This window comes from Macaca mulatta, chromosome 9 (genome assembly GCF_049350105.2).
Source record: "Macaca mulatta isolate MMU2019108-1 chromosome 9, T2T-MMU8v2.0, whole genome shotgun sequence".
In the NCBI taxonomy this organism is placed as follows: domain Eukaryota; kingdom Metazoa; phylum Chordata; class Mammalia; order Primates; family Cercopithecidae; genus Macaca; species Macaca mulatta.
In genome coordinates, this window is record NC_133414.1 from 127,051,170 (window position 1) to 127,075,670 (window position 24,501).

At 41.2% G+C, this 24,501-nt stretch overlaps 1 protein-coding gene and 1 long non-coding RNA gene across 2 annotated transcripts in view; both read left to right on the forward strand.

Moving 5' to 3' along the window:
• Positions 1-85: 85 nt before the first annotated feature.
• LOC144331352 (uncharacterized) lies at positions 86-12,298 on the forward strand. Its single transcript, XR_013398423.1, has 3 exons — positions 86-196; positions 310-446; positions 9,694-12,298. It is a non-coding gene; the product is annotated as an uncharacterized LOC144331352 (long non-coding RNA).
• A 9,871-nt stretch (positions 12,299-22,169) lies between these two features.
• The window catches only part of TRUB1 (TruB pseudouridine synthase family member 1), a 37,669-nt gene continuing 35,337 nt past the window's right edge, over positions 22,170-24,501 (forward strand). Inside the window, 1 exon segment of the mRNA NM_001266998.2 lies at positions 22,170-22,458. Coding sequence (NP_001253927.1) covers positions 22,173-22,458 — 286 coding nt within the window. The 5' untranslated portion in view covers positions 22,170-22,172.

A 24,501-nucleotide genomic window follows, 5' to 3' on the forward strand; every position in this document is an offset into this window, starting at 1 on the left:
TGGCTCCAAGTCAAATATGTGCTTACACAAACAGGTTATATAACAAGTGGAGGTGTGCACCTGCGCACCAATCCCTCTGAGTCATGCAGGCCTGAATGTCTGCCTTGGCCTATTCCTTGACTAAAGCATGCCATGTACTTTACAGGAGGTTAGTGCTTCTGTCAATAACAGAGACGGATCGACAATACCAATAAAGGTAAGGGTTAATATCTCATGTAAAATTCTCGATGGAGGGAGCCCTGAGCTAGGAACTGGGGCCCTTCCCATATTCCAGCTCTGTAATTTTTAGTGAGTGGTTCTCATCCTCAGGATTAATAGACAGCTGTTGGACTTCCAGACGTGATTTCCTCATTTCCAGCAGGAAGAAGGGAAAGCCAAAGAGCATACGGCCTTTTTCTAAAGCCCCAAATGATGACGTCTTCTCATTGACCACAGGTGTGAGAAAGGTAGGCAATGCAGTGTTTAAGGCAGATACAGCTGCCTCCGATAACTTAGCAGTTTTGTTATTTAGAAAGAATGAATATTGGATAGATGCTGGTAGTTTTTGTCACTTTGAAACTCCTTCCCAGTTTCCATTGGATCCTAAGTATCCAAGAATCTACTTGACTTTAAGAAAATAAGGACAGCCTGGATTCCACAATAATTGCCATCTTTCCTGATGACTTCTTCAACTATATGCCCTGTTGCTGGGCACCAGTGCTTTGGGCGGGCTTCAAAAATCCTGCCACAGAAACTCACATGGGCCAGAGGCTGCTCTCCAGGCCCCAGTGCTGGGGGTACAATCTCCATACAGGCATATCAGACAACTAGTCAGCGCCAAACAGCTGGGTGGGAACGCACCTCACACACTGTACTTGCCACCATGTTTTACTCCCCTACTCAGTCCCAGGGAATTTAACTCTGCCATGCAAGGTTCTCTTGTCTCTCCCTCAACTCCCAGAAACACCCTGGGTCTTAGGTTTTGAAACCTTAGGTTTTAAACCTCTATGGGCCTAGGGTTTGAGAACTTAGGTCAAATGATTCTTCTTGTAGCTAAGGAAATTCAAATCTTCAACATACAGAGTCTGGGCTGCTTTATTTGGGGTAAGAGTGGGGAGAACATACAATAAGGCTCACAAACAAGGTTATTATGGAAAAAAGAAAAGACTAATTTTACATTGACCAGTGAAAGTCCTTAGGGGTTTAAAGAGAACATCCAATAAAAATGTATGATCATCTCTGTGGGAAAATGCAAATTATTTGATTATTATTTTAATTTTAAAATAATGGGTACCTTTTTGTCCTTTCCCCCCAATGCCATTGTAATGCTAAAAGTGTGACACTTAATGAGTACTACTGCTGTTCATCAAAAGGTAGCTCCTTTTATTTTTCTACAACTGTAGAAATAGAAATCTGCACCTGTGAATTAATGTTTAATGATTCATTCATTGTCTGCTGTCAGGCTTGTGTCTTGCCCTTTTGAAAGAAAATACTATTTAAGTAATGAGTGAAGTATCATGGAATTTCCTAAGTATGTACAACTCAGGAGAACAGTTGTAAATCACTGCGTTTTGTAAAACAGTATGTGTGGCAAACAGGAACTTTTATGGATTCAATAGCTCATCCTCCCCACTTTCCTGCCTACCTCTTTTCTTTCTTGGTAACTGAGCCCTGGTTTTGTTCAAGTATTTAGCTTCCCACATAGGGAACCCCGCGAGGGAATTGTTGATAAGTTAGTCTAAACCAATTGTTGTAATCTATTACTTTTGCTAATGATTGGTTTAAGTGTGTGCATGTGATGCTCAATGAGTCTGGTGGGAGAAATTCAGGGAAGGTTTCTTCCTGGAAGGAACACACATCAGAACTTGTGCCTTCCCATGTTTGGATGTTGTAATGTGAGGGCATCCTACACCCATTATGGTCTTTCTTTTGACCACAAAGAAATATATTGTTGGTATATTATGACTGGCATGACGGAAAGATGGTAGGTACCTGAACCTTGATAACATTTGTTGAGCTGCTGCACTAATCCTGAACCACCCTTAGTTTGTAGGATAAAAGGTACTGAGTAAGCTTTTTTTTTTTTTTTTTTTTTTTTTTTTTGAGACGGAGTCTCGCTCTGTCGCCCAGGCTGGAGTGCAGTGGCGCGATCTCGCTTACTGCAAGCTCCGCCTCCAGGGTTCACTTCATTCTCCTGCCTCAGCCTCCCGAGTAGCTGGGACTACAGGCGCCCGCCGCCACACCCGGCTAGTTTTTTGTATTTTCAGTAGAGACGGGGTTTCGCCGTGTTAGCCAAGATGGTCTCTATCTCCTGACCTCATGATCCGCCCACCTCGGCCTCCCAAAGTGCTGGGATTACAGGCGTGAGCCACCGCGCCCGGCCGCCATTTATTCTTGGGTATTCTGTTGTTTGCAGCCAATGCATTTTAACTGTTAAATAAAATAATTTGCTGTGGAAGAAGAGACTGCTACTTGCCTGTACAGTATCTGCTGTCCTCTTTTATCTTGATTATATTCTTGGTAGCGCTGACCACATTTTTCTAGCTTCCCTTGGAACTACAGCTCAGTTGAGATGTAAACAGAAATTGATGGATGTGGGTTAGGGGATATTGCTTCGTACAGCTCACTAACTCAGCCAAGGTGCTCTCTCTCTTGTCCTTCTCTCTTTCTCTCTTTCCTCCTATTTCCTGTATGAACAATATGGAGGTATCGGGTAGCACTCCTGCTGCCATATTTGTACATAACTTTAAGAATAGAAGCCACACGTGAAATAAGGTAGAGTAAGAAGAAATAAGGAGCTTGAGCCTCTGGTTGACCATGGAATCACTATGCCAGCACTGGACTACGTATTTCTGGACGTTTTCCTTTTTAAGTCACTATTATTTGGGTTTACTGATACATGCAACCAAATCTAATCCTGACTTGACTGTTGCAGCTGCTGAATGGCATTTAAAGTGATCCTTTTTGAAGGAAATTAATATGGAAACAGAAGTCTTATTTCTTAGAAGATTTATTTTTTTAATTTAAAAATTGCCATTTAGTTATTTTGAAACAGCAAAGAGCTACTCAAATTGTATTTGATATCTCTATTTTTTCCATAATTACCCTAAGATATTATATCTTTTGAAGCTGATTGAAAAAGCAAGGAATAGAAGTCACTATATTTCCTGTTACTATGTTTACAGGCATGCCCAAAAAAGGAGTCCAAAACTGGGTCACCAAATTCATTCCATCTCCATATAGTTATTGAGCACATAAAACATTAGAGGCACTATGTTAGGCACTGTGTGTGTGTGTGTGTGTGTGTGTGTGTGTGTGTGTGTGTGTTCGAGAGATAGGGAGAAAGATCTAGGTCCTACTTTCAAAGAACAAAATTAGTTTAGCTGGCAGAAAATAATACAAAAAGATACAGCCAATTTTTTACAAACACCAAAATAAAAAATACAAGAATTGCCTAAAGAATTGAAGGAAATAAGCGAGAATGTTGAGTTCTATATCTTATATGGTTTTTATTTCTTTTTTGTATTTTTTCAGACTTCCTATAAAGAACATACAGTCTTTAGTAAGAAAGAAAAAAATTTTGGCCAGGCGTGGTGGCTCACACCTGTAATCCCAGCACTTTGGGAGGCTGAGGCAGGCAGATTACAATGTCAGGAGTTTGAGATCAGCCTGGTCATCATGGTAAAACCCCGTCTCTACTAAATATACAAAAATTAGCCAGGTGTGGTGGTGCGTGCCTGTAATCCTAGCCACTTGGGAGGCTGAAGTAGGAGAATTGCTTGAACCCCGGAGGCAGATGTTGCATGAGCCGAGATTGTGCCACTGCACTCCAGCCTTGGTGACGAGCAAGACTCCATCTCAAAAAAAGAAAAGAAAAAAACTTTATAAAATATTTTTATTGCTCAAAAAATGTAGTTGTTACAAGTAAGGAATTTGGAGCCAAGCTCCTCCACCCATTATGTCTGGGGAATCCTCAGCTTTCCGTGGTTCTCTCCCATAGCTACTTAAAATTCTTCATTTGATCATAGTGAGTTTAGTTGCAGGTTTTGGACCTATTAAAATGCAGAATCTAATGGAAGATAAGTATAATAATTCTTCATCAGAAATGCTCATGAGCTTTTTAAAAACCAAAATTCCTGGTTCTCACTCCCGGTGACTCAGGTTCCTTGTCTGGCATAGGGCCAGACCATGTGAATCTTTACTCCTCATGTGATTCTGATGTGCACCCTGGGTTGAGAACCCCAACCCAGGTTAAGTTTAGGTTGTTATCAGTTAATTGAATGTTAGTATACACAAGGATCCAAAGAAAAGTGTGATGGTGGTGAGGGGATGTAAAAAGACAGTAGCACATGAAATTGAAGAGATGTGAGACAGTCAGTCGTAGAGAGAAGCACAAAAGCTTGCAACTTCACCATTCTCCCAGGGCCTTGCCTGCAGAGATTATAAAGGAATAAGATGTATGAAAATATAAATATACCTTTTGACCAGGCACGATGGCTCATGCCTGTAATCCTAGCACTTTGAGAAGCTGAGGCAGGTGGATCACCTGAGGTCAGGAGTTCAAGACCAGCCTGGCCAACATGGTGAAACTCTGTCTCTACTAAAAATACAAAAAATTAGCCAGGGGTGGTGGCATGTGCCTATAATCCCAGCTACTCGGGAAGCTGAGGCAGGAGAATTGCTTGAACCCAGGAGACAGAGGTTGCAGTGAGCCAAGACTGCGCCACTCCACTCCAGCTTGGGCAACAAGAGTGAAACTCCATCTCAAAAAAATACATATATACCTTTTAGGGTATTTCAGCTTATTGAGGCAATGAAACTACCACGTCTAGGTCTCAGAGAGGTAAAACACAATGAAGAAAAAGAGAGAAAGGGTTTGAATCACCTGATGAACAATGTAAAATCATCTTGAATTTGTCTCCTTTTTGAAAGCTAATTTAGGACCAAAAGTCATGAGAGGGTCACTGTGGGTATATCCAGAGGGTAGGATCTGGGTGTCTCCAGATATCATTAAAAATTGAGACTATAACTAACAATAATTTATTGTATATTTTATTCAAAAACGTGTTGAATTATCACATGGTGGCCCCTAAATATGTAAAATTATTGTGTGTAAATTTAAAAAATAATAAAAGCCAAAAAGAAAAGGAAAAAGCAAACAAAGAAAAGCTGTGCTAAAAAACAATGAGAGATGGTGTTAAATACAGGGTACCGCTTCCTTATGCTATTTAAGGGACATACCTGGGGGCCATCGCAGTTTCAATACAGAGCCACATTCTGTGCCATGGTTTTAATAAACAATTCCCACTACAAATGGTGTGTATATATGTCAGGATAGGTCATAGTCTCCATCTTCGTTTCTCACTGACAAAGGAAGGTAACTATACAAATCATTTTCTCTTTTATATCTTGCTAAAACAAAAGAAGATCTATCATGGGCCCTAAATAATCAGTGGTTTCTATTGATAATTTTTTGAAAGCTCTTAAAGCTCTACATTCCATTGTGTCCTAGTAATTTCTTCCTCAATTCTTAATAAGAGTATTACTACTTGAAAAATGAGCATATTTTTATTGCAAGAGGAATGATAATAAATCTTATAATTTTAAACCAGGAATCAAAGCCCCTCTGAGTTAGGAGGAAATCAAAGGACTGTAAAATGTATTTCATTCGTTTTCCCCGGGCGGTCTGATTCTTCTAATGTCAGACTCTGCCTGCTATCTTTTCATAATGGGCTGAACTATGCAGATATTCAAGATGAGACATTACATTTGTACGTTACTAATTATACACATAGAATTCTGATGCTTACAAACATTTAATGCATCGAAGGGGAAAAGGACCTTATTACGTACTTTTGAGTTTGTGTCAGCTTCTAGGACTTAACATCCTCTTGGATTTAGTTTAGAAAGCTTTAGCTAACTGAAGAAGTAAATTTAAAAAAAATCAGAGTTAAAGAATGCTGAGGAATTTTCTAAATCCAACGTGATGAAACTTAGAATTCCTTGTGGGAATGGAGACTGATTCCCTAGTGTCCTGGTGAGCCTACATATTTTCCTTTACGCATCCCTAGAAACAAAAGAGAATTACCTCACAGAAAAATGGTCATTTTCAATTCTATCCAGAGAAGTAATTACCATATTAAGTATTTGTACAGCACAGAGCATTGTATTATTGCTGTTACGTGGATATTTTACTTTATTCTCAGTAAAAACGAAAATCTTTTCCTTGATAGAAGCACCAAATTAAGTATTTTTGAAAAATCACAGAAAAGCAGGGTTTTTTTTGTAAGTACAAGAAAGAGCTTTGTGTTACAGACTCCTACAGAATATTGAAAATGGTCAAATGTGATTTTTTGGAGGAAAACAAAATGTACTTTCTCCAGTGGCAATTCTTCCCACAAAAGGAAAGTGAAGAAAAGGCTGTAGTCTTAAAATGAATCATTGAACGCTAATACCCAGTTACAGGTTTTATTGCTGTAATCTCAAAAGGCCAAAGACCAATATCATTTCCTATCACATCTGTAGCCAGGTAACAGCCTTTCAGAAAAGATCATGGTCTGGGAACACAAGCCAAAATAACTGATGTATTCTGCAAAAAGAAATAGTACTCTGCAGTGCCCATCAGCAATCCTGGAGAGGGATAAATAGCCTCACTCAGCCTATGCCACCACTTCTTTTTTTTTTTTTCTTTTTTTGAGATGCAATCTCACTCTGATGCCTAGGCACGATCTCAGCTCACTGCAACATCCGCCTCCTGGCTTCAAGCAATTCTCCTGCCTCAGCCTCCCAAGTAGCTGGGATTATAGGCATGCGCCCCCATGCCCGACTAATTTTCATATTTTTAGTAGAGATGGAGTTTTGCCATGTTGGCCAGGGTGGTCTCAAACTCCTGACCTCAGGTGATCTGCCTGCCTCGGCCTCCCAAAGTGCTGGGATTACAGGTGTGAGCCACCACTTCCGTCTGCAAAGCAAGCTCTGCTACGGTAGGGCACCCTGTATAATGATACCCAGCTAAAGTTACACGTTAGTAATCACTGATAGTCTTTCTTTTTATTTGTTCATTAAAAAACGCTAAGTGTGTCTCTTCTTGAAGAATGAACAATTTTGTAGTTTTCAAGAGCTATCAAGCTATGTAATGTTTTTTCATCTCCAATTAAATAGGTGTGTCCCAGAGTCATGCTACCGCACACTTTGCCTGCCTAGCACTGTGCTGGGTACATTGCTCAGTAAGTACCCCCTGAAGGACAGTTCAATGACTGTGGTGTGGTGGCTAATGCCCAGTGAAGGATAGTGACCTCACTTTGAACCCTCATTGGCAGCTAACCAAGGAATTTATGTCTCACCCGTTCCAATTTCTGCAAGTTATTAATATAATGAAGCACTTTCTGAAACTCGTTAAAGTGAGAAAACCCTTCAATTTTTCTCTGCTGGCATTGCCATTTTCCTCTGCTTCCTTTTTTCTTCTCTTCCTTCTTTTTTTACTACTTCCCTTCCTTTTCCTTTCTCTTTATACTCATAAGCATTTATTGTTGGGCGCTGAGCTAGAAATCAGGGCATATACAAAGAAAAAGATGTGGGTTTTTTTTTTTTTCCCCATAACCTGCCTTAAAAGGATTCCCAGTTTAGTGAGTTGCCATTTATAATAACGATAGTTCTATTTATTGCCTATTCACTTCATTCAAGATACACTTCACACATTGTTGCATTTAATCTTCATAACAGTCTTGAGAGGAAATTGTTATGGCTACCCTATTTTACAGATTAGGGGAAAAAGCTCAGAATGGTTAAGTAACTTGCTAAAGATCACACAGCCAGTAAATAACAGATTAGGAGTCAAACCTAGGTCTGAATCCCAAACCTGTGCTTATTCCACAATATTTCATCCCCAGAAAGGAAAAGATGAGTTCCAAGTTGCCGATATATACCACTGAACTAACAAGGTATCTTTCCTCTTCTGAGACAAAATGTCCTTGAAAAGGTTTGCATCTCAGTTTGATTTCAATGTATCCAAGCATATAAGGATATATAAAGCACAAAGGGCAATGGTTCAGGTCCTGTTACTTAAAGCCTGACCTAGAAACCTGCACCAGTGGGTGAACTATGTCTCAGTCTGTCATGAAATAGATACAGAAATTGAGAATAAATATTTGCGAACTTTTATAGGAATTTAACACAGTATAATAATAATAATAAACGTGGCATCATATTATGAGCTTTTAAATTTTTAATTAATTAATCAATTAATTTTTATTTATTTATTTATAAGGCAGGGTCTCCTTTATCCCTTTGTTTCTCAGGCTTGACTGCAGTCCATACATGATCATAGCTCACTGCAGCCTCAACTTCCCAGGCTCAAGTGATTCTCCTGCCTCAGCCTCCCAAGTAACTGGCACCACAGGCACACACCACCAAACCCAGCTAATTTTTGTATTTTTTGTATAGATGGGATTTCATCATGTTGCCGAGGCAGGTCTCGAGCTCCTGGACTCGAGCAATACACCTGCCTCTGCCTTCCAAAGTGCTGGGATTACAAATGTGAGCCACTACCGTGCCCAGCTTCTTTTTTTTTTTTTTGAGACGGAGTCTCGCTCTGTCGCCCAGGCTGGAGTGCAGTGGCGCGATCTCGGCTCACTGCAAGCTCCGCCTCCCGGGTTCACGCCATTCTCCTGCCTCAGCCTCCCGAGTAGCTGGGACTACAGGCGCCCACAACCGCGCCCGGCTAATTTTTTGTATTTTTAGTAGAGACGGGGTTTCACCGTGGTCTCGATCTCCTGACCTTGTGATCCGCCCGCCTCGGCCTCCTAAAGTGCTGGGATTACAGGCGTGAGCCACCGCGCCCGGCGCTTCTTTTTTTTAAATTTAATATTTTTAGTAGTTCATTTTCATTGTGTTTTATGAAAGCATGAGTGTGCAATAGATTGGGCATTTTTAAAACTTGTCCTTTTCCACAAGTAGTTTGTGAAGCACTAGTTTATATAAATATGTAACATTTAAATAATGTTAATAAATTGCCAATATGATTTTCCAGTGATACCACTAGGAGTCCCAGAATAGATGATTTCCTTTTTCTGGGCCAGCTACTGTTGTTCTTGTGAACTCTAGGAAGCACATTTGCCCCAGAACTTCTTTAGCATGGAACCTGAAACAAAGGCTCTGTTTTCAAGAGGTGTTTGATGAATGTTGAGTGGACCAATCAGGAACCAGTGACCCCTGAGATAAAAATGTTTCCTGAGTGTTAATGTATATTTCTCAGTGAAAAAAGAAATAAATGTGGACACATTGGTGCACCTTCCAGTAATTTTGATCATGAGACTGAGTGACAGACATTGAAGCCAGTTTTGAGTGGTGTAATTTACACACGACATTGACCCAGAGTCGTGTCCTTTACCCTACCACGGTGGAGTATGTCAGGGAATAATACACAGCGATAAGATTATCTCAGGGCTCTTCTCTGGGCAGAATATAGAGGTATAATTTGGTACTTGGAAGAGACGTCCTGGACAATTTGTGTACCCAGGAATCAGAATTGGTTTATTCATGACTTCTAAGGGAAGTCATGCATTTAAGGAGTTACTTATTGCAACTGATGATAAAATGCTGCTGCTGGCAGAAAATGTTATTTTATGAAAGCTTTTAACAGAATTCTTCCCCCAAACCCTGAATGATAATATATTTAAGATTTCAATTGCATGTGTTATTTCCTTATTTTCACAGCCGTGTTCTGTCTGTGAAAACATCTTCTGCCTACAGTGACACCTTAACTGGAGTTGATAGGGTTGATTTTCGGCTGGTTGGTGACAAACATGAAACCATGGAAAAATCTGCAGTTGCGTGGCTGGCCCTGCCCCCAGAGACCAGCAGTGAGAGCACAAGACTGCTCTTTTATCTGTGACTAAAGAAACTAACAGGATGACTCAGAAGCCAGGGGAAAACATGCTCTAGGGAATTCTTCTCTCAGACCCCTAAAATGAGAGGAAGATTAATGGCTGGCAAAGTCACACTGCAGATTATAATTCTCTCCAGCAGGTTATAAAGGGGCACTGACAAACTCTTCAAGGTGGGGGAGATGAAGACAGGCAAAGGCTATATGGCTGCTTTCAAAGCCGTTTATCAGAAAAGAAGATCTCTCTCAGTAAAATGACACCATGTCTAAAAATGCTTGCCTGGCATCCCTATCTGTTATATGCTGGAGTGTGAACTACATGTGTCTTCATTGTAATCAGAAAATAAAATGTATGCCCATGAAATATGTAAATATCAGATATGAACGTGTGTTTAAAACAACAAACTGGCTATAAACTTTGAAATGGATCAAGACTAAAACTTTATATATGAGCTTGCCCTTCTCTTTGATGAATTGTATAGACTGGCAGCTTTGTGGATTCTATAGGTATCCCAGCTTTCTCATAAAATATGGAATCTTTATTATGTAATATAGATAGCAGGATATTAATATTATTCTAAAAACTACATACAAATGATCCTTGACTTGTGATGGGGTTGTGTCCCAGTAAATCCATCATAAATTGAAAAGATCATAAGTCAAAAATGCATTTAATATACCTAATTTACTGAGCACCATAGATTAGCCTAGCCTACCTTAAATGTGCTGAGAACACTTATATTAGCTTAGAGTTGGGCAAAAGCCATCTAACACAAAGTCTATTTCATAATGAAACGTTGACTATCTCACGTAATTTATTGAACACTGTACTAAAATTGAAAAACAGAATGACTGTGTGTATATTTGAAATACAGTTTTTACTGAATGGCTATCGCTTTTGCACCACACCACCTCTTTCTTTCTCTCATACATATGTGTATATATATGGTGGGAGGGGGGGAAGAGAGAGAGGGAGAGAGGGAGGTGGAGGGGGGAGGGGGGGAGAGAGAGAGAGAGTTGTCCCCCCTGGAATAGTTGTTTGTTATCAAAGATAAATTTGTTAGGTGGGATATACCCTTTAGCAGAACAGGATAAAATAAATCAGTTCAGCTATTGACTGAGATGTTATGACCAATCACAAACCAGATATGAACTTTAAGTTCCCATGGTACAGATTAAGAAACAGATCAAACCCCAGCAACACTGAGTTTTGAGTGTGGTCTATAAATGAACTAAGAAAGTATTGTTTTCTTTCCCTTTAGAAACTCTGTAAAGTAGAAGTAAATAAGTAAATTTTATTTCTGAGGCAATAAAGCATCAGGTGTTCATGGTTAATTAGTGCTGTTGAAAAGTAGGAGAGTTATAAAAGAAATCAGAAAATAACATGTATTGTGGATATAAGATGTGAGTGTAGGTCAGAACTTGTTCTTGAGTTTCCTATTATGAAGTTCATAGAATAATAATCTGCAATCCAATGTGAAGAGTAAAAAGTAATTTTAGGGTTTATAATCAAGATTTGCTTTTTAAAATATTTTTCTCTACTTATAGCTAACCATAAAAATCAAGACACTTAGGCAGATATGCCTTGGCTCCAAGGATGAGAACATACTTTTTATTTTCCAACTTGGCCAAAACATTCAGATGTTTTTTAAATTGTGGAATAGATACCAAATCAGATTCGAAGGAACATATCCAAACCTTCTCCAGCCAGCGCCCCCGCCCCCATCAATTTTACATTTAAAAGCCTGTAAAATATTTAAAAAGAAGATCATGATTTTCTAAATTCAATTAAGTAGTAATAGGAAAGGTTGAAGCTTTCAGTTTTGAGATGAAAAACGACAGAGGGTAAAGCCTGCTTCCTTGGTTCGCCTCTAGGCATAGACAATGCTAAATAAAAGGCTTTTCATTCAACCTGGTAATGGGAGACATCCATCACCTCTGTCTCCGAAGCCAGCCTTAAACCCTTCCTCAAGTGGAGAATATTATTAAACGTTTAAAGAAAACTGAAGTCACAGAAGGACATTTCCCCAACCTATGACAGTGTAAATTAATCAAGGAAGACAATTTGTATGTTATCTTCAAAATGTGAATAGAAAATGGTTTTAAATATTCCAAATCCCCAGAGCCTACTTAAAAACATATTGACAGCACTTCCCCAAACTGTTTATAAGAATGCCTCTGTTTGCAGCAGTGCTCAGTATGAAAGTTTTCTCAGGTGTCCATTACTGAGCAAGTGCATAATAAACATTTGTTATGCAAATAAATGTTAAATAACATAAAAATAGTCATAGCTACTGTGTTATTTTGGCAGCATTAAAGACAACATTTGACCAATTCCAGAGTAGTCTGTTCTATTGTATTTGTAATGTATCCAACATATATAATCACCATATTTAATATGCTTATGTTATAAATATTTATATTAATGCAATTTAATAAAAATTCAATATTTGTAATTGTACATATCCATTTAATTTGAGACTTTATTAAATGCCCTGAATGTCCCTGTGTAGCATTCTGTACATTGTAGAGAATCAATTACGCCCCGCGAATGAATGTTCTGAGGGCTCAGGAGTAATTACAGGGATTTCTTTATGGACTAAAAAGGAAAAAATTCTAGTACTCATATTTTTATATATTGTAAAATACCTTCATCCTCCCAGGCCTCTGCATCTTGTCCCCTCATTTCCACCTCTTTGCCCTTTAAAATGTTCACATTTGTCTTACTCCAAACTCCTAGGTTGAGGGCGAGAGGACATGCTGTCTCTTTTTGCTTATTAACGTGAAAATGTGCTGTGTACTTTTGGATGGAGAGGTTGTGTGAGCCAGCGAATGCACTGGCAGGTGGACTAGTTTTTGCTGCCAAATTAGTCAGCTGAGATAGGAACAGTAATTTATTTGAATGGACATGGGTTGACAATGCCATAAAGTACTGGTATAGCTTAATGGAAGAAACTGTCAAGAAAATGTAGGTTGGGCTTGGTGTGATTCGGCAAGCATCAGAATGTCTCCATGTCCACAAGTGTCTGCCCTTCCTAATCCAGGCCACTGTCTTCTGGATTCCTCGGCAAAAGTGCAAATATCCCTAGAGAAGTGACACATCAAATGATTATCAGGTGTTAATATTATGTTGAAATCACTAATATTAATTTTTTTTTTTGAAATGGAGTCTCAACCTGTTGCCCAGGCTGGAGTGCATTGGCACGATCTCGGCTCACTACAACCTCTGCCCTGGGTTCAAGCAATTCCCCTGCCTCAGCCTCCTGAGTATCTGGGATTACAGGTGCCCGCCACCACATCCAGCTAATTTTTTTGTATTTTTAGTAAAGACAGTGTTTCACCATGTTGGCCAGGCTGGTCTTGAACTCCTGACCTCGTGATCCTCACACTTCAGCCTACCAAAGTGCTGGAATTACAGGCGTGAGTCACCATGCCCAGCCAAGACTGCCTCTTTAACAAAAGCAGAGGACAAGGCGTCTTTGAGACAGAGAAAGACCTGGAATATGAACTGTTGCAGAGAGTCAGCCACGTTATGTTATCAGGACCCGATAACCATGCCCTCATTCTAGACATGATGATTCTGTTATTGCTGTCAAGATCACATGAGCTGTTCTGGTGGCCATTTTATATTTACACAAAGGTATATTGCACTCATGTAAGGCTCATTCTAGACTGAAATCCTCAAGACTTTTCATTTAGGTTGATTCTAACCTATATTTTCTTTTTTTTTTTTTGAGACGGAGTCTCGCTCTGTCACCCAGGCTGGAGTGCAGTGGCGCAATCTCGGCTCACTGCAAGCTCCGCCTCCCGGGTTCACGCCATTCTCCTGCCTCAGCCTCCCGAGTAGCTGGAGTCCTACAAGCATGCGCCACCACGACCGGCTAATTTTTTTGTATTTTTAGTAGTGATGGGGTTTCACCATGTTAGCAAGGATGGTCTGGAGCTCCTGACCTCGTGATCCGCCCGCCTCGGCCTCCCAAAATGCTGGGATTACAGGCTTGAGCCACCGCGCCCGGCCGATTCTAACCTATATTTTCTATGACCTGATCTTGAAAATTGTTTTTTAGCATTCACATATGAGGGCCTAATGGTCATCTCTGTAAAAATTCAGTTGCATGTGGCCGGCTGACATATGCTAGGTGCTCAGAATTTACCATTCTGGAAGGTCTTTTTGTTCTCAAATGCGCTTACTCTTTTTTCCTAGCTGCTTGTCAATGGAAAATGATGTACACATACTTTCTATAGCTTCATCCAAGTCAACGATACCTACATTTTTGGTCAGAACAGGGCCCCAGATGCTGCCCTGTTACACAACACCAAAAACTCTTTTGAGTGACATTAATCCATTGAACAGCATGCTTTCCCAGTGGTTATTCCAATTTTTCCTACAATGCCCACATTTCATCATCTTGTTCTTAGGAATATCATTATATACCTTACCAAATAGTTTGCTTAAGTGCCGATAAACCATACCTACTGATTTCCTTCACTTACCAGTCTAATGAACTTATCAAAGAAGGAACTGTGTTGGTATAACATGACTTGTTTAAAAGGAGTTCTGAGGGAAGAACTTTTCCTTTTACATCTAGCACAGAAGCTCAAAACACATTTGCAAAATTCTAAGCTGTATACTGCTAAATCCCCAATGCTTTACACATAGTAGATTCTTGATAAATGTTTGTGGAATTAATAACCCATTCTGGTTTTTTATGACCACAACTTCCTTTCTATACAACTATTCTTTTTTTTTTTTTTTTTTTTTTTGAGACAGAGTTTCACTCTCGTCCCCCAGACCGGAGTGCAATGGTGCGATCATAGCTCACTGAAACCTCTGCCTCCCTGGTTCCAGCAATTCTCCTGCCTCAGTCCCCTGAGCAGCTGGTATTACAGGCACCCGCCACCACGCCTGGCTAATTTTTGTATTTTTAGTAGAGTCAGGGTTTCACCATGCTGGCCAGGCTGGTCTTGAACTCCTGACCTCGTTATCCACCCGCCTGGGTCTCCCAAAGTGCTGCGATTACAGGCACGAGCCACCAGGCCCAGCCTATACAACTATCATATAAGGAACTTATTTTGGAATTTTGCCCAAATTTATTGCTTGTAGTTCACTGAATCTGGCTTCAATTCCTTTTGAAAATTGAAATATTTACCCAATTTGTGTCTTCTGCAATTACTCCAGAGGCAATTCTTCATTTTTCCTCTAAGATCTTTGGCAGTGGGTGTAGTAGGCTTTGAAGGATTTGGAGGAGGCAGGGGTTCCAGTGCCAGCTTCTTTACTGTGCAGTAAAGAGTTAAGGCCGTGTGATGGTTAATATTAAGTGTCAACTTGATTGGATTGATGGATGCAAAGTATCGTTTCTGAGAGTATCTGGGTGTTTCTGGGTGTGGCCAGAAAAGATTAACATTTGAGTCAGTGGACCTGGAGAAGACTCACCCTCAGGAAGACCCACCCACACTGTGGGTGGGCACCACCCCATTGGCTGCCAGCACAGCTACAAAAAGCAGGCAGATGAAGGTAGAAGGAGCCAACTTTCTGAGTCTTCCGGCCTTCATCTTTCTCCCGTGCTGGATGTTTCCTGCCCTCAAACATCAGACTCTACGTTCTTTGGCTTTTGGACTCTTGGACTTACACCAGTTGTTGCCAGGGCCTCTTGGGCCTTTGGCCACAGACTGAAGGCTGCACTGTCAGCTTCCCTACTTTTGACATTTGGGGACTCCAACTGAGCCACTACTGGCTTCCTTGCTCCTCAGCTTGGGCCTATAGTGGGACTTTACTTTGTGACTGTGTGAGTCACTTCTTAATAAACTCCCCTCTATATATACATCTATCCTATTCTGTCCCTCTAGAGAACCCTGATTAATACAGACAGTAAGCTTGGGGTACTCAAGTTTTGCACATTTAAAAGAAATGACTGACCCTTTACCAGCTCCTGGGAGACAACCTCTAAGCCCGTGGAGTATCCCGCCTGATAAAAATGTTTTTGTGTACCTTAGGCCCTGAGCTACTGCTGTATCAGTTTGATTTCTAGGGGACTACAGACTGAGTACCTAAGGTCAGTCATGGAGGCACTGTGTCTACATGACTGATCCCCAATAAAATCTCTGGATGTCAAGGCTCAGGTGAGCTTCCCTAATTAGCAGCACTTCATACGCCTTTGTCACACTTCAGTGCTGGGAGAATTAAGCACTGTGCATATGTCAGTTTAGAGAGAATAACTGGCCTTCATCCCACGTGCTTTGCCTTTTGCTGATTTTAATCTGTGTCCTTTTACTATAAGAAACTATAACCATGAGTATTATAGCTTTTTGAATCCTTGAGTTTTTCTAGTGAAGCCAGCCTGAGATTGGTCTTGGGAACTCCTGACATATCCACTTACTCTATGTTATCAATGTGTCCTTGGTCATATTAACTAATCTCATTTAGTTTCAGTTTCCTCACCTATAAAATGGGGATAATAATAATAACATCTACCTTGTAGTGAAGTTCCAGCACCCAGCCTACACTTTATTTTCTCCACAAGTATAACTTGAGAATTACTGTAGAAATTATAAGAAAATGCTATGTCAGCACACAATGTATGTTTAGCAAAAGTCTGTTTCCCTAAGCAGTTTCTTTTGTAAGTTCTCATATTTCCCCTCTCCCCCAACCCTAAGATATAATTGTTGAGACCAGACGATCTCATCTCAGCTAGTCTAAGGAGGTGTCCTCTTCCAATCTTTTCACCCTTATGGACACCATTCTCTTTTTATTAATTGTTTGCTTTTTCCATTTCCATCCAAAAACTGTTCTCTTTGATGAAGAGTACAGGAAAAGTCAGAGCTTTGCTTGGCATTTGTCTTCCATCACCTTTATCTTACTGGCCTTAAGCAGTAAATCTATCTCTTTTTCTATCTTTTTTAAAAGTTCAGTTTTGTTTTATTCTACTATCTCTGGAATGTTTTCCTATTCTCAGATCAATTGAATGTCAGCTTTTCTGGCCTTACTCCTACATGTTTGTGATGAGTCCTAGTATTAGTTTTTTTTTTTTTAATCTACCCTTCCTTTTTCAAAAAAATAAAAACACATTCTTTGCTTAATTTTAAGATTTATTTTGTTGCTATTATTTTTCTTAATTACAGAAGGAATGTATGGTCAAAATCTAAACATTACAGATATTTGTACCTTAGAAGGTAAAATTTTCTAGATGCCTGTTTCTCAAGATATCATATTTCCTTTAGACTCTTCAGTTCATAGCAGAGTTCTTGTGCAATCAGCCACTGGTTTCTTTAATTACCTTACCATTTTCTTCCCTGTTAGGAGAATTTTCAATTGCATAACAGAAGATATTTTTAAAAGCGTTCCAGCTCTCTCAAATTTCATTATGGAAATCCTGAAAAGATGGAACATGTTCATCCTTTTCTCTGGACTTTAAAACTATGTCTTTCTCAAGTCTACACACAGGTTTGAGCATACTCAGCTTTCTCTCCCTGGTTTTTAGGAATACCTTTTTGTGCTTTTTTTTTTTTCTTTTTTTTTGAGATGGAGTCTTGCTCCATTGCCCAGGCTGGAGTGCAGTGGTGCGATCTCAGCTCACTGCAAGCTCTGCCCCCGGGTTCATGCCATTCTCCTGCCTTAGCCTCTCGAATAGCTGGGACTACTGGTGTCCACCATCATGCCCGGCTAATTTTTTTTTATTTTTAGTACAGACGGGGTTTCACCATGTTCACCAGGATGGTCTCAATCTCCTGACCTTGTGATTCACCCGCCTTGGCCCCCCAAAGTGCTGGGATTACAGGGGTGAGCCACTGCACCCAGCCTGTACTTCATTTTTTAAATGAAGGACTTGGACTATGTGGTCTAAAAGCACTCATCATTGCTACTTTCTCGGATTCTACCATCCACAGAAAGTTGCAGAGGTGAACAACATTTGAACAAGCCTTTGTGAAGACCAGCTTTCCCAGGCATACATGCCTGTGATAGCGATCAGAGAAGTGCCCCAGGAATGCAGCCATGGGGGAGCTAGTGACAAATTTAGAGTCCCTAATTTTTGAATCTTATTAATTAATGAATCTTTGAGGTACATGGGTGGTTGAAGGCAGCATGGAAGCTGGTCTAGAAAGGTGGAGTCTTATTATATGACTTTAGGTGATTTTATTCTCTACCTCTGTTCCATATGTGTAAAATGAGATAATGGAATTTGAAGTCAGGTGTGGTAAGCTACACTTGTGACTTACATCTATTATTTTATGTGTTCAGCACTCCACTTTTCAGGGAACAGGCACTAACTCGCTGTTTCAGTCAGAGTTCTTTCAAGGGACAGAACTAATAGGGTAGACGTATATGAAGGGGAGTTTATTAAGGAGTATTAACTCACAGGATCACAAGGTGAAGTCCCACAACAGGCTGTCTGCTTGGCTGAGAAGCAAGGAAGCCAGTCTGAGTGGCTAACACGGTGAAACCCCGTCTCTACTAAAAAATACAAAAAACTAGCCGGGCGAGGTGGCGGGCACCTATAGTCCCAGCTACTCGGGAGGCTGAGGCAGGAGAATGGCGTGAACCCGGGAGGCAGAGCTTGCAGTGAGCTGAGATCCGGCCACCGCACTCCAGCCTGGGTGACAGAGCGAGACTCCGTCTCAAAAAAAAAAAAAAAAAAAAAAAAAAAAAAAAAAAAACTTCAAAAGCCGACAGTGGAGCCTTCAGTCTGTGGCCGAAGATCTGAGAACCCCTGGAAAACCACTGGTGTAAGCCCAAGAGTCCAAAAGCCAAGGAACATAGAGTGTGATGTTTGAGGGCAGGAGGCATCCAGCACAGGAGAAAGATGAAGGCTGGAAGACTCAGCAAGTCTGCTCTTCCATCTTCTGCCTGCTTTATTCTAGCTGTGGTGGCAGCTGATTAGGTGGGGCCCACCCAGATGGAGGGTGGGTCAGTTTCTCCCAGCCCACTGACTCAAATGTTAATCTCCTTTGGCAACACCCAGGAGCGATACTTTGCATCCTTCAATCCAAGCAAGTTGACACTCAGTATTAACCATCACACCAGCCTTTATAGAAGTTTCATTCATTCATTCATTCATTCATTCAACAGTATTTATTGGCTGGGTGCAGTGGCTCATGTCTGTAATCTCAGTACTTTGGGATGCTGAGGCAGGCGGATCATCTGAGGTCAGGAGTTCAAGCCTGTGCCAACATGGTGAAACCCCGTCTCTACTAAAAATACAAAAAAATTAGCCAGGTGTGGTGGCAGGCACCTGTAATTCCAGCTACTTGGGAGGCTGAGGCAGGATAATCACTTGAACTTGGGAAGCAGAGGTTGCAGTGAGCAGAGATTGTGCCATTGCACTCCAGCCTGGGCAACAAGAATGAAACTCCGTCTCAAAACAAAACAAAATAAAACAAAACAACCCAGTATTTATTGAGTGCTATGTCTGACACTATTCTAGGCCTTGGAGACATAGCAATGAATACAATATTCCTGTCCGCATGAAGCTGATATTCTGATAGAGGGCATCGGACATTAAACAAAATTAGTAAAATATGTGGTATAAATTAGTCCATCTATGTTACTCTAAAGGAATATCTGAGACTGGGTAATTTATAAAGAAAAGAAGCTTAATTGGCTCACAGTTCTGCAGGTTGTGGAGGAAGCATGGTGTGGGCATCTAATTCTGGTGAGGGCCTCAGGAAGCTTCCAGTCATAGCAGGTGAATGGGGAGCAGGCACATCATATGGCCGAGAGTGGGAGCAAGAGAGCAACAGCAGGCAGGTCCCAGACTCTTAAACAACCAGCTCTCACATGAACTAACTGAGTGAGAACTCATTTGTCACCCAGGGGATGGTGCTAAACCTTTCATGAGGGGTCCACTCGCATGATCCAATCACCTACCACCAGGCCCAACCTCCAACACTGGGAATCACATTTCAACATGAGATTTGGAGGGAACCAACATCCAGATCATATTCATGGTATGTCAGGTGAGATGTGCCATGGGAAAAAATAAAGCCAGAAAGTTAGCTAGGAAAGTGTCATGGTAGAGGGATAGAAAGAATGAGGTATTATGTTCTACAGGTGGTCAGGAGTGACTTCATCCAGATGGTTTTTGGAACTGGATCAAAATAGGATGGTTTAAAACAAGGATGTGGAATGAAGAGTTACAATAAAAGGCCTATTAGAAGAAGGAAAGAGGAATAAAGACACAAGTGGACCTGGCGCGATGGTTCGTGCCTGTAATCCCAGCACTTTGGGAGGCTGAGGCAGGCGGACCACCTGAGGTCAGGAGTTCATGACCAGATTGACCAACATGGAGAAACCCTGTCTCTACTAAAAATGCAAAATTAGCTGGGTGTGGTGCCACATGCCTGTAATCCCAGCTACTCAGGAGGCTGAGGCAGGAGAATCCCTCGAACCCAGGAGTTGTGGGGAGTGAGATTGCGCCACTGCACTCCAGCCTGGGCAGCAAGAGTGAAACTCTGTCTCAAAAAAAAAAAAAAAAAAAAAAAAAAAGACACAAGTGATTAGCATAAAAGAAAGATGTGCAGCCAGAGACAGAGAACTTTCTAGATTCTGAATAGTGTACCAGTGTATTTCTGATAAATCATCTCCCCCGTGCCCCCCAAGCTGGTATGAATCAGTTTTCTGTTGCTTCTAACCAAAAAGCCCAAACTCATACTTGTATTGGAGCAAGAAAACCTGTGAATTCAAGGCCTGCCCAATGTGGGAGATATTGGTTACCTTAGAAAAACAAAACTTGGTGCTTCTGATCCCAAGAATGCCAATATGATAGCAGAGTAGAATTAATTTAGTTGTGTCCTAGCATCCCAGAAATCAAACGTGCAAGAAATATCAATTTCTTCATTTTGTTTAAATCAAATTAACTCTGGTCCTACACTGGGCTGATGGAAAATTCGAATATAAGCATCATTTGTCACCCCTAGTTCTGCTCTCCCTCTTCATCCCTCTGCATCCTTCACCCCCAGAGCCACAACAGAAACAGGGAGGCTTGCTGATGTCTGGACAATTGGGAAAAGGCCTCTAATCTCCAAGTCGTCATTGGTCAAGCCTTCCAACCTTCCCTGCAAGTCCCTGGCTCTCTGCTTCCATGCCACAAGAACAGAGAACTCTTTCCTGAGGCTAAAGGACACCATGCTCCTTGGGGTGCAGTCATCTCTTCTGAAGTCATGACATCTTCCTGGAAAAACGAACATCTTGAAGCAGAGCCAGGTGTCCACTAATCTTTTGATATGCCAATCTTTTCAGTTAGCTTAGGCTTTTATAATAGACCACAAGAGTAGGTGACTTCCTTCTAGGAGTTATAGCTTTCCGCCCTGAAAAAACTCCCTCAAATTTTTTTTTTTCCTTTTAATAAATTGTTCTGCCATGTGTTTGTTGTACGAATGGGTGCAAGTTCAAATGGGATCCCATAACTGGTGATTGTGAGCAGCTAAGGGGCATCATTAAAATACCAGATGTTAAAGTCCAAAAGTATGATGAGGAGAAAGAGTGACTGTAAAGAAACCTAAAAAACAATGAGGACAAACTTTATCTGTCTCACAATACTTATGATAGCATTTAATGTATCTGGTGCAAAAGTAATTTTTCGCCACTCTGCCTTATGCTGGGATCAAAACAATATTCCTCAGTCTTGTTGAGGAGTGAATAACTTTTAGGGAGAAGGTCTCAAATGGAAAGTAGTTTAAAGTTTACGAATTGCAAGAATGCCTTTTGATATCTAAGCAATGTGTACTAAGGAATGCAACCTACTGAAAAGCTGGTATTCAAAATCGGAATTATTAAAAATTGTAGTGGAGGCAGTGGGGGCTTGGAGGGCGGCAAACAGGAGTGCATGAAGAGCATCAAAATAAGCCCAAGTGATTTACCATTGGCTTGGTTTCTTCGGGAAATTTGAAGAATTCATACTTATTTATACGTTTTCAAATATTTATTTAAGTGCCTACAACGTGTGAGGCATCTAGGATGTCTCGGCAAACGTGGTACATAAGTTCCTCGCTCCAATAGAGCTCACATTTGGATGTCTTCTAATTCTGAACCTGAATGCTAGAGCACAACACAGTCAATGAAGCAGTGAGCCCAGGAAGCCATGGATCTTCACAAGCCCCAGGAAAACTCAACATTTAAAACTTTCTATTTAAAACATAAGGGCACAGCAGGCTCTTGGTCTGTATGGGAAGGCCATGGACTACAATTCCCACAAGCCCTTGTGACCTCTCCGTTCTGCGCAGCTTCGCGGTATGAGAAAGAGGGTCCTGTCAGGCGCACTCTTGTTGCATCATCAGCGTGCGCCTCCACCATGAAACAGGTTTGGACTACAAAAGTATGGCCGCTTCTGAGGCGGCGGTTATGTCTTCGTCGTCTTTGAAAACAGACACATTCCCCGTCCTTGAAACTGCAGGAACGGTCGCAGCAATGGCTGCGACCCCGCCAGCAAGGGCTGCAGCCGCGGTGGTTGCGGCCGCGGCGAGGACCGGATCCGAAGCCAGGGTCTCCAAGGCCGCTTTGGCTACCAAGCTGCTGTCCCTGAGCGGCGTGTTCGCCGTGCACAAGCCCAAAGGGCCCACTTCAGCCGAGCTGCTGAATCGGTTGAAGGAGAAGCTGCTGGCAGGTACTGCAGCCCGGGTGGGGACCAGGCTGAGGCGGTCGCTACGAAAGGGGAAGCACATTAGGCTTTTTGCGACGCTCGTGATTCAAGAGACAAAAGGAAGGGAAAGGGAGAATGACCATTGAATTAGCTCTGGACAGAAATCTCGGGCATCTCGGGCTTGGACTTGCCCTGGCACGAACTCTTGTAGCCTACTTGGCAGTTGTTCTCAGTGGGAGGAAAAAACCCATACTTACACAATAAAACCCTGCCCTTGGGCGTGCAGACCTATTTTCTGTAATCTGATCCCTCAGGAGGCTTTTGTTGGGTTCATGTGGATGAACCCCAAAAGGAAGTACTGGCACTTACCCCCAAAGTTGCATTCCTCAGAATGTATTGGAAATGCAGATATACTTCGTTAACCAAGACTTAATAAAGTCGTTTTCATATTTTAGTGGGCCTAACAATTACTTAGAGTCTCTTGTACAAATACAGATTCCTAATCCCTGCCCTGTCCGAGATTGTGATTCGGACGGTTCAGGGTATTTTTAGGAAACTGCAATTCTAAATAGTTGCTCCAGGTGATTCCAGTGTAAGTGGTTTATGGACCACGTTTGAGGAACACTAAATATAACTTGGTCACTAAGCTGAGAGTGTTCTTTTTATTGATTCGTTTATTCACGTCTGTCTCGCCATTAAACCAGTACAGGGACTTTCTTATATTGTTTAGTGTCCCATGGAAAACTTTACACTTAAAAAAAATGCAAAAATAAATTATTCTAATGGGAATTATAACTGACAGTACAGATTTAAATGTTTATGGGCAAATAGGCACGCTCCTGCAGATGTTTAATTCCAGTATCACGACTACTCATTCTTTTATTGAAGTTTTGCTTTGTTGCCTGAAAGGATGACTCATTCAGAGGACGTCAAAGTAAGGAATTGCATCAAGGATATGTATTGTGGTGTCATCATAGTTTTTTAGTTTTCCTATATAGAACTGCTGCTTTCCTGATTTGTTAACTAAACTCTGGGTTTCTTTTTTTGTTATCCTTAAGGTAATGATTACCATTCTTTCAGACAAGTTTCTGACAAAGCCATATTCTGGCCTTCTGGCTAATCTCTCTAAGAACTGAATTTTCTTGTTGAATCTTGGTTAAAATGATTGTTTCAAGGCTGTTGCTAGGCTAGAATCTTTAGCTAGAGACATTCTCATTATCCTTGATTTCTATATTGTTTGTGATTGGCCTATTCTGTATTTATGTTAGTTAGGCTATGGCTTTCCAGATGTCGTTATAACTGGCTGTCAGAATTACTTGGGAAGTATTTGAGACGGAGTTTCGCTCTTGTTGGCCAGGCTGGAGTGCAATGGCATGATCTCGGCTCACTGCAACCTCCACCTCCTGGGTTCAAGTGATTCTCCTGCCTCAGCCTCTCAAGTAGCTGGGATTACAGGCATGCACCATCAACTCTGGCTAATTTTGTATTTTTAGTAGAGATGGGGTTTCTCCGTGTTAGTCAGGCTGGTCTCGAACTCACGACCTTAGGTGATCCACCCGCTTCAGCCTCCCAAAGTGCTGGGATTACAGGCGTGAGTCACTGCGCTCGGCCTTGGGAAGGTTCTTAAAGATACCTACATTCTAATGTTAGCTGTGTTTGACAACCACAGTCAGTGGTTGTGTCCTCCAATACCATTCCTCGTCTTTCTTTGCGTTGATTCCTGTTATACTGCAATCCCTAATCTTTGTCTGTTGGGATCCTTCAAAGCCCTAAGTGTACCAGAATTTTATAGCTAGAAAATACTTTAATAAAAATCCACGAATACTTAGTTCAGTGGGGTGAACCAAATTCCCCACTTTATATAGTAGAGGCAGTATGTCTGCAAGTTAGAAGGAGGTATATTTGGGCACAAAGGGAAGATAGTATATTTATGGGGCCTTCCTACTCCAAGGGGTGTCAAGTTGAAAATACAAAGAGTTCCCCAAAAGGTTTCTGTTAATTTGTGGGTGAGAGATCCATGATGGGTTGCAAGTGACAGGTCAAGGGTTTGAAACCGAGGTCTGGCCT